The sequence below is a fragment of the Aedes albopictus genome, chromosome 2 (genome assembly GCF_035046485.1).
Source record: "Aedes albopictus strain Foshan chromosome 2, AalbF5, whole genome shotgun sequence".
In the NCBI taxonomy this organism is placed as follows: Eukaryota; Metazoa; Arthropoda; class Insecta; order Diptera; family Culicidae; genus Aedes; species Aedes albopictus.
The window spans coordinates 114649396-114659364 of record NC_085137.1 but is presented as its reverse complement, the minus strand read 5'-3'; the positions used below and the strand labels follow the sequence as shown (position 1 = coordinate 114659364).

General features: G+C 45.0%; 1 protein-coding gene across 1 annotated transcript; it reads left to right on the top strand.

Annotated features, from left to right (window-relative positions):
* The first annotated feature begins 237 nt into the window (after positions 1-237).
* Positions 238-4501, top strand: LOC115267334 (uncharacterized protein K02A2.6-like). Its single transcript, XM_062847738.1, has 2 exons — positions 238-3873; positions 4304-4501. Exons 1-2 carry the CDS (start codon positions 238-240, stop codon positions 4499-4501), a joined length of 3834 nt encoding a protein of 1277 aa, XP_062703722.1.
* The last annotated feature ends 5468 nt before the right edge of the window (positions 4502-9969 follow it).

Sequence of the window (9969 nt, the reverse complement as noted above, 5' to 3'; positions counted from 1 at the left end):
AAGATCACTCTGTACCACCATTTCGAAGAGTAAAGACGAATAAAGTTGTAAGTTTGTAGTTACGCGTTTTGCCTCTCTAAATTACAATTCCGCCGGTCCGAATTCGGTTCTCCCGGTAGTTCCTCCGCCCAGTACATAATAGTTTGGCGACGAGAAGTTCGGAGCTGCGCGAAATTCCGGTATTTGTGTGCTGAAAAGTTTCGACATCGCGTTCGGCTGGCTGCTGCATTTTTTTCCATGGTGGATCCACGAGTCGGTGGAGCTGGCTGCGGGGCGGCTGCGGCTGCTGCTGCCGGTGGCGTTGCTGTGGTGCCGGTTACTTTCTCGTTCGAGCCGTTCAATGCTGCGACATCGAAGTTTGACCGATGGTTGGAGCGGCTGCAAGTTTCTTTCCGGATTTACCACGTTCCAGACGCCGACAAACGCGATTACCTGCTTCATTACATGGGCGGTGCTACCTACGACGTGCTCTGCAACAAGCTGAAGAACGAAAAGCCTGAAACGAAAACGTTCGACGAACTTGTGGCTCTTCTGAAGGACCATTTCAGTCCGGTTCCTTTGGAAATTTTGGAAAATTTCAAGTTCGCGAGCCGCAAGCAGTTGGAGCACGAATCCCTGAGCGAGTACCTGATGGATTTGGAGAAACTCGCCCAAACATGCAACTTCGAGGACCACTTGGACAAAGCCATCCGGAACCAGTTCGTTTTCGGAATCCGGAACCGTGTGATACAGTCGCGGCTACTGGAAATTCGGAACCTGACGCTGGCGAAGGCAAAAGAAATCGGATTCGGAATGGAGATGTCTCACCGCGGAACCGACGAAATGCATGGTTCCCGATCGAAGAGCGAGGTGCAGCACATCGAGCACGGATCCAAGAAGACGAGGAAGAAGAAGAGTTTCCAGTTGAGTCAAGCAAGTTCCCACCACCAACCAAGCAAATCGGATGGACGGAAGAAGCAGTGCTTTCGCTGTGGGGATCCAGACCATTTCGCGGACAAGTGCAGGCACAAGTCGACTGTCTGCAACAGCTGTAAGAAGAAGGGGCACCTGGAGAAGGTGTGCCTCTCGAAGGCCAAGGAGAAGAAAGGGACGGATGATGCACACCACCTGGAGGAGCCGTGCGTCATCAAGGACGTTTTTCATCTGAGCGCGGTTCAAGGTCTTGCGGGTAAGTTTCTGTTGAATTTGACGATTAATCACAGAGAGCTCACATTCGAGGTCGACACCGGATCGCCCGTATCCCTCATAAACGTACGTGACAAACGACAATACTTCAATGACCTGGACATTCTCCCCACGACTACACGGCTCGTAAGTTACTGCGATAATGATATCGGTGTACTCGGTAAAATTATGGTAAATGTTGTTGCCAATGGTGAGGAGCTCACACTGCCTCTGCACGTCGCAGAATCTAGCAGGCACCCCCTGCTGGGACGCGATTGGTTACTTGCTATGAATTTGGATTTCAATCGCGTATTCAGACCCGGTACACATTCGGTTTCTTACTGTGGCGGCAAGGATCAATCCACCGCCAGTGCGTTAAATGCTTTGCTTGACAAGTTCTCACATATTTTCGATGAACGTGTGGGTAAAATTGAGGGTGTACAAGCTTCGTTGACTGTTCGTAAAGATACAAAGCCAGTCTACGTGAAGGCAAGGCCAGTTGCATTTGCGGTACGGGACGCGGTTGATAAAGAGATTGACCAGTTTGTGGGTGATGGCATCTGGGAAAGGGTGGACCACTCAGAGTGGGCCACTCCTGTCGTTGCAGTGAGAAAGGCTGGCGGTAGGGTACGATTGTGCGGTGATTATAAAATCACATTGAATCCGCACTTGCTTATTGATGACCATCCTCTTCCTACAGTTGAAGAACTGTTTGCGACTGTCGCCGGGGGAGAGACGTTCTCTAAACTTGATTTGTCTCAAGCCTATTTGCAACTTGAGGTTCGCCCGGAAGATAGGGACTTGCTTACGTTGAGTACCCATAGGGGTCTTTTCCGCCCTACAAGGCTTATGTACGGCGTTGCCTCCGCCCCGGCTATATTTCAGCGTTTTATGGAAGAAATCCTCCAAGGTATACCCGGCGTTACCGTCTTTATTGACGACATTCGTGTTACTGGGCCGGACAGTAAAACGCATTTGCTTCGACTCGAGGAGGTGCTGAAGAGGTTGGAAAAATACAACTTGCGTGTCAATAGGGACAAGTGTGACTTCTTCTCAGATCGGATTGAGTATTGCGGTTACATGGTCGACAAGGCGGGTATCCATAAGCTGCGCGATAAGGTTGATGCGATACAAAACATGCCGGTTCCGAAGAATAAGGAACAAGTCCGGTCCTTTATTGGGCTGATTACATACTATGGTCGGTTTTTCCCAAACCTTAGTACGATTTTGTATCCGCTCAATAACTTGTTGAAAGATGACGTGCCTTTTGTCTGGAGTAAGGAGTGTGAGAAATCGTTCTTGTACGTCAAGAAGGAAATGCAGAGTGACAGGTTCTTAGTCCACTATGATCCGTCGCTTCCGGTGGTTCTGGCTACCGATGCGTCCCCGTATGGTATCGGGGCGGTCCTCAGTCATCAGTACCCTGATGGAACTGAGCGACCTTTGCAGTACGCCTCACAGACTCTTACCCGTACGCAGCAAAAATATTCGCAGATTGACAAGGAAGCTTATTCGATCATTTTCGGTGTTCGCAAGTTTCACCAATACCTCTACGGTCGCAGGTTTACCCTTGTCACGGATAACAAGCCCATTAGTCAGATTTTCTCAGAATCCAAAGGACTCCCAACTATGTCCGCAATGCGCATGCAACACTATGCGGCATTTCTACAGGCTTTCGACTATAGGATCCGCCATCGCCGGTCATCCGATCATTTCAACGCCGATGCCATGTCCCGATTACCGACACCTCACACCGACCCCGAGTCGGAGATTGAAGAGCCAGATGCAGTTGAGGTGAATGCAATTCAGACGCTTCCGCTCACGGTTGATGAGTTAGGTTCAGCTACCCTTTCTGATGACAGTGTTCGTGAGTTAGTTCGTGCTCTGAGAACGGGGAAGGCAGTCGACGGCAAATTTCGATTCGGCGTCGATCAAGAACAGTTCGGTTTGCAGAAGGATTGTTTGATGCGTGGTAGCCGTGTATATGTCCTCCCGTCGCTGAGAATGAAGGTTCTTCGTGAACTTCATTCAACGCATTTCGGTATTTCCAGAATCAAGTCGCTTGCGCGTAGCTACTGCTGGTGGGAAGGCATAGACAAAGACATCGAGAGTCTTGTTAAGGATTGTGCCTCGTGTCAGGCTGCTAAGGCTAACCCACCGAAAGTTTCGTTCCATTGCTGGGATACACCCTCCGAACCGTTTCAACGGGTTCATGCGGACTATGCCGGTCCGTTCATGGGTTTCTACTACCTGATTCTGATAGATGCGTACTCTAAGTGGCCCGCGGTTTATGTGGTCAAGAACATGACTACCGAAACCACGATTCGTTTTTGCAGGGAGTTTTTCAGTACTTACGGTCTACCTTCTGTTTTTGTAAGTGACAATGGACCTCAGTTCACCTCCGCAGACTTCGCCAACTTTCTGAAAATGAATGGTATTGTGCACAAACTCAGCGCACCGTACCACCCTGCCACAAATGGCCAGGCAGAGCGGTTCATACAGACGATGAAGTCTAAGCTCAAATCTTTGAACTGCAACCGTTCTGAAGTGCACGGCGAAATCTGTAGTATTCTCCTATCGTATCGAAAAATGATTCACCCTGCCACTGGATACTCCCCCGCGATGCTAGTTTTTGGACGCCAGATCCGGTCTAGGCTTGATCTTATGATTCCGTCAAAGGATCCGAACCGAAGCGAAGTTCAGTCTAAAGTAAGGGAATTGCAAGTGGGTTCTAAAGTAGCAGTTCGCGAACACGTTCACGAAAATAAGTGGGAATTCGGGATTGTTAAAGAACGACTTGGTAAACTCCATTATTTGGTTCAACTCAATGACGGACGTGTCTGGAAACGCCATATTGACCAAATGCGTAGTGTTGGTGCAGGTCTCTTGAGCTCTCCAGCAGATGCAACTTTTTCACGCGGCGGAGAGATCGGTTGTCGTATTTTCCAAGACAACGCTACCGCAGTAGCTTCTGACATGCCGTTGACTACAACACCGGAAGAAAACATACATGCTTCCGCTGACTTGACTCCTGTTCCTAATCCGACCGTTCCTAACCTTTCAACGGGCATCCAATCGCCGATTTCGAATGGAATGGCCAACACTGGGAGATGTGCAAATTCAGCGGGCTTGCCGGCAGATCAAGGACTGCGTCGATCGCAGCGGACGACCAAACCTCCGCAGCGGCTCAACCTGTAGCGAGAAGCTCGTTTTGCGGGGAAGAGCTGTTATATCCGAGCAGCGATTCTGGCAGCACTGGAGCTGTCAACCGCACGAGCGCAACCACTCGTGCCAACCTGCCAACCACAACAACTTCCGCAACGGGACCACACCGTAGTGAAAAGATCACTCTGTACCACCATTTCGAAGAGTAAAGACGAATAAAGTTGTAAGTTTGTAGTTACGCGTTTTGCCTCTCTAAATTACAATTCCGCCGGTCCGAATTCGGTTCTCCCGGTAGTTCCTCCGCCCAGTACATAATAGTGTGATTTGAGATCATAGCATGCTCATGAAAAATCTAGTGTACGTGCCCCAATGAGACGTCTCATGAGACTCGTCTCATTGAGATGTTTGTCAGTTAGAACAAATTGTAACTGAATCATTTTAGAGGCCTAGATTAGATTCTGTGGACCTACTTCTACAGTCCAGTTATCCGGAGATTGAATCCTTTTATCCGCCAGTGAACCTATGTAAGGTACACAACTCTAGACACAACTCCAGGAACTACTTCCCAAGCCGATGATGGTGTTTGTAAGCTGAGAAAATCAGTTAATCTTTGTTAAAACTTTCATTTCCGCCGATCATAATCAATCCGAAGATAAACATTGGCGCTATTTCCCTTAAACTCAATCGACCTTCATCCATCCCTTTCCGCTGGCCAAACAGAACACAAAAAAAAAACACGAGGTTCCACGACCTGATCAAACGAGCACCAACAGCACTGTTATGAAGTCTCCCAGCACACTTATGACCCAAACCACTTCCGCCTCCGGAAAACGTCAACCAAATCTTAGCTGAACATTATATGTAAATTTCATCGTAGTGCAGGGTTCAAGAGTGTATCAAGTCTACCTGGAGCTTGTCTCATTGAGATGTCTCATTGAGACTCGCAATGCTAATGTGATGTGCACCAACATCGCGAGTCTCAAGCTTAAGGAATTTTCATGTGCTCACAGCCAACTTTTCTCAATCTTGCATTGAGATTTGTGCGTACAGATACTTTGCGAAAAAGATCAGCAACTCATACCTGAGATCGTGAAATCTCTATAGCGATCCTTCGGTACCTCTTCGGAGACCACAAACAGCCCTTCATATCGGGCTTCCGACTTATGGCTGCCTGAATGGCTTTCCGGGCCCGTATGAAGTTGATCACCAATATTAACTTATTTTCCGAACTTCGGTAAACTATGCTGAACTTCGGTAATCCGAACTTTTACCGAAAATAGAACAGCCGAACAAGTGATTCTGAAATAAGTGTGTGGTTTTCGCATTGTGCGTTTTATACAGTGTATTCTGTGCATCCTCGCCTTTGGCGCATTCAAATCGATACCGATCTGGCTTTATTGTTGCTGTTCTTTTTAGTACTGTGTTTGTTAAGAGTTAAATCTTGCCTAGTTTGGGTAGTGGCGACAATAAGGATAGCTCAGATCAATCTTCAGTACAAAAGAACAGCAACGATCAAGCTTTGCAGACTTAAACAAAATGGTACAGCCCAAGTGGCGTTAGTCCAAGAACCTTACTTTCTTAAGGAGAATTTCTATCTAGGAATCCTTGTGAATCCGTATCAGTAAAAATTAACTGCTACACTCATCTCTGAACTAACCACTAAAGATGTATGTGCTATCGCAATCGACGTATCTGTTGGAAACCTCAACAGGAAATACGTCTATTGTTCGGTTTATATACCGCATGATGAATCATCCCCTACGGATGCTTTGAAGGAAGTCATTGCATACTGCACTTCAAAAGGCCTTCCGCTAATTGTTGGTAGTGATGTTAATGCTCACCATATAATCTGGGGCAGCTCAGACATCAATTTGAGAGGCTCCAGTTTGATGGAATACTTAAGTAGTACAGATCTTGGATTATTTAACATAGGCAACCGCCCAACCTTCATGGTATCTGCTAGAGAGGAAGTGTTAGCCAAACGCTTTGCCCTAGCAGAATTAGTCACGAACTGGCCAATTGATATGTGTCGGATGAAGAATCTTTATCTGACCATCGCTACATCTTTTTTGAACGTGTAAATATCACTTCGCAAACTTTGCGTTTCAGAAATCCCCGGTCAACCAATTGGGATGTCTTTACCGATTTGGTTGCAGCCAAATTTCACGGATACTCACCATCCATTGACACTCCAAGTAATTTAGATGATGCCGTTGATACTACAATGGCCTTCATCATGGAAGCTTTTGAAGAAGCTTGCTCTCTGCGGTCTGTGAAGACCACTAGAGGAACCCCTTGGTGGAACTCTGATCTAGCGAAGCTCAGGAAACAATGTAGAAAGAGTTGGAACAGACGGCGTTTGGCTGGATCGGAGGCTTTTAGGTCGGCTCGCAAGGCCTACCAGAAAGTTCTTCGGTCTGCTGAACGATCCGGCTGAAAAAAACCTTTGTACAAATGTTTCCAGCTTGAGTGAAGCCAGTCGGTTGAACAAAATCCTTGCAAAATCTTAGGATTTTCAAGTGAACGAACTTCGTTTGCCAAACAGTGATTTCACTTCCTCTGATGAGGATGTTTTGGAATGTTTATTCAGTACACACTTCCCTGGATGCTTGGATATTCCATCTTCTGAGGAATCTGATGTCTTTTCGTGCGGTTATGGCTCTCTGACTTCGGCTCAGAGTATCATAACTTCAGAATCGATTGAATGGGTACTAAATAGCTTTGCTCCTTTCAGATCTCCTGGGACAGATGGGATTTATTCTATTTTGCTTCAGAAGGGATTTGATTATTTCAAACATGTTTAAAAAAAAATGCTTGTTTGCAGTTTTGCTACAGGGAATATTCCCAAGTCCTGGCGAGATATTGCTGTAAAGTTTATTCCGAAAATGGGTCGTGCGTCGTATGAAGAAGCAAAGAGTTTCAGACCTATCAGTTTGACCTCTTTTCTTTTGAAATGTTTAGTACGCATTGTCGATCATCACATCCCTGGTGTTCATTTGGCCAATGCGCCAGTCCACTGTGACTCTTTTACACAAAGTTGTTTATGATATCGAGAAGGCATTCGCTCAAAAGCAATGCTGCTTGGGTGTTTTCTTAGATATCGAGGGTGCCTTTGACAACGTGCCTTTCGATGCCATATTGAAAGACGCACGAAGTCATGATATATCTCCAATGATTTCCAATTGGATTCACCAAAAGCTCAAAAACCGACACCTCTTCTCGACATTGCGTCAAGCGGCGATTAGGAAATTGAGTGTTTGTGGATGCCCCCAAGGGGGAGTCTTATCACCGCTTTTGTGGAATCTCGTAGCAGATACGCTATTGAGGCAACTCAATAATAGCGGTTTTCCTACTTATGGTTTTGCCGACGACTACCTAACATTGTTAGTTGGTATGTGCATCAGCACCCTTTTCGACCTGATGCAAAACGCCCTTCAGGTAGTTGAGGGTTGGTGTCGCCAATATGGCCTTTCGGTTAATCCGAGTAAAAAATCTATTGTTCTTTTCACGGAAAGGCGAAACCGTAATGGTGTTCGACCTTTGCGTCTCTTTGATTCTGAAATCAATGTGACTGAACAGTAAAAGTACGTTGAAGTTATTCTTGATTCCAAGCTTTCCTGGACACCTCACATTGAGTTTAGAACCAAGAAAGCTTGTATGGCCTTCGGGCAATGCCGGTGAACCTGTGGTACAACTTGGGGTCTTAAATTCAAGTATATCAAATGGATTTACACAACTGTTGTTCTTCCAATATTGACTTATGGATGTCTTTTTTTTATTCTTCAATCACTTAACCTAATTTACAGCTCTTTTGTCCACTAGGGCACTGCGTGAGCGATTCCAATTGGAAGCTGCACTTACACGTTGTACAGCGCCTAAATGTATTCTATTATATGTAATTCTACTAGATCCAGAGTTTCCCATTGCTCATGTGTACATAAATGTGACAGCGAGCCTCCTACCAAATTGTCTCCCAGCTCTTCAAAATCGCAGTGTGCTGCGCTGCTAGGAGGCTCACGAAAATCTGGTGGGTGCGAGCTTAGCGCCTAGCTCCCGGGGAGCTCGTCTCATGCGCTGCGTGAGCTGTTGGTATCTAAGGTGAAAAACAACTTCTTGGTAACGAAGAACCTTAACAACTTTTTTCCGTACACAACTCAAGTGTCTGGTTGGTCTATACGATACGACTAGGGATTCTCAATGCAAAGGTTAAGGTATCAATTCTCGTTCGTTTAGGAAGTTTTTGTCGTGAAATTTTCTAATTTAATCAGCGCATGAGACGAAGCTCATGAGGACACATCTTGAGAAAAATGAGGCACACAACTTTCAGTCTCAAAATGTACAGAGCTCCTGGGAGCTCGCTTGCCATGTGGCTCCCGTACATGGGACTACAGCACGTGTACATTAGACCTGTTCACTTTTTTTGACCTACCCGTGTCATATCAAATTATCAATCCACATGCTAAAACAAGGCTTCAGTCCAAAATTGAGCTAAATTGATAAAGGTTTAGAGGTGTATCAAATCGATTTTGTGTTTTTCGAGCATTTTCACGAAAATATACTTCAATATCCAGAAAATTGCACCAAAAAGGTACCGAAAATACCGTTAAAATATAGTTAGAACAATACTCTACAACTTTGCCGAAGACACTACGGTGTTTAAATTGCGTATTTCAAAGTTATTCAACAATTTTCGTTAAAAAATCACCAAAAAATACAATATTTTTACGATTTTTCATGTAAAAGTCATGTAATTTTACATTGTTTTAGGTGACTAATTTCATGAGCTATTGCTCCTATGTGCTACGAACATTTCGTCCATACATCATTTTAGTGTAGAAATTCGTTTTCATTGACTAATTATCAAAAGTTTGTCACGTTGATACTGAAAATTGTACAGAGTTGCCAGCATAAAATAAAACAAAGTTACCCATGATATAAACGTCATTACACTTCTTTGTCTCATCTGCATCAGTTCAAATTTTATGCAGTTGGTTAAGCATTAGATTGTGGATTCGAAGATTCAAGGTTCGAGTCCTGGAATAGCATTTTTTTGCGTCTCGATCCTGCTATAAGTTGATGAAACTACGCACTGCATCTCATTGCAATTTGACATCATAGCATTGTTTCGGAACCGTAGAGTGCATAGTAAGAATGAAGTTTCCCTTCATCATGTAGTTGTGCTGATTTGTGGGTAGATAGATAACAAGTAAGCTACACCCACAGTTGTCTGTAAAATGTTGCATCCAGAAGCAGTGCCATCATCGTATTTAGCTAAATTGATCATTATCAAACAGATGCTCAATATTTCGCCCAGCTGATATCGTCGACACGATTTATTGTCAACAAGTATAAACTAAATATCTAGCTAGTCCATGAATGGGCTTAATTGGCAGGTCCCGATCATTATTCGTTGGGAGATTGCGTGTAAGTCATGGCAGATTCATCATCCTAACTGCTACAAAGAAAGAAAAAAAAGTTTATCATGTATTTGAGCTTGAACCTGGGACCTTCTGATCTGCAAGCTCGAGCCTTACCATCTGCACCATTTCTGATACTTAAATCAAAAGACATTAGAATACGATGGAATGGGTAACTTTGTTTCAATTCGTGCTGGTAACTCTGTGTGATTTTTAGTATCAA

Bases quoted from the DNA above. Each gene is read 5' to 3' on its own strand.
- LOC115267334 (XM_062847738.1), top strand. From the start codon at position 238: ATGGTGGATCCACGAGTCGGTGGAGCTGGCTGCGGGGCGGCTGCGGCT. The intron at 3,874-4,303 runs GTAAGGGAATTG...GCTTGCCGGCAG, and splicing joins GAAGCGAAGTTCAGTCTAAA to ATCAAGGACTGCGTCGATCG.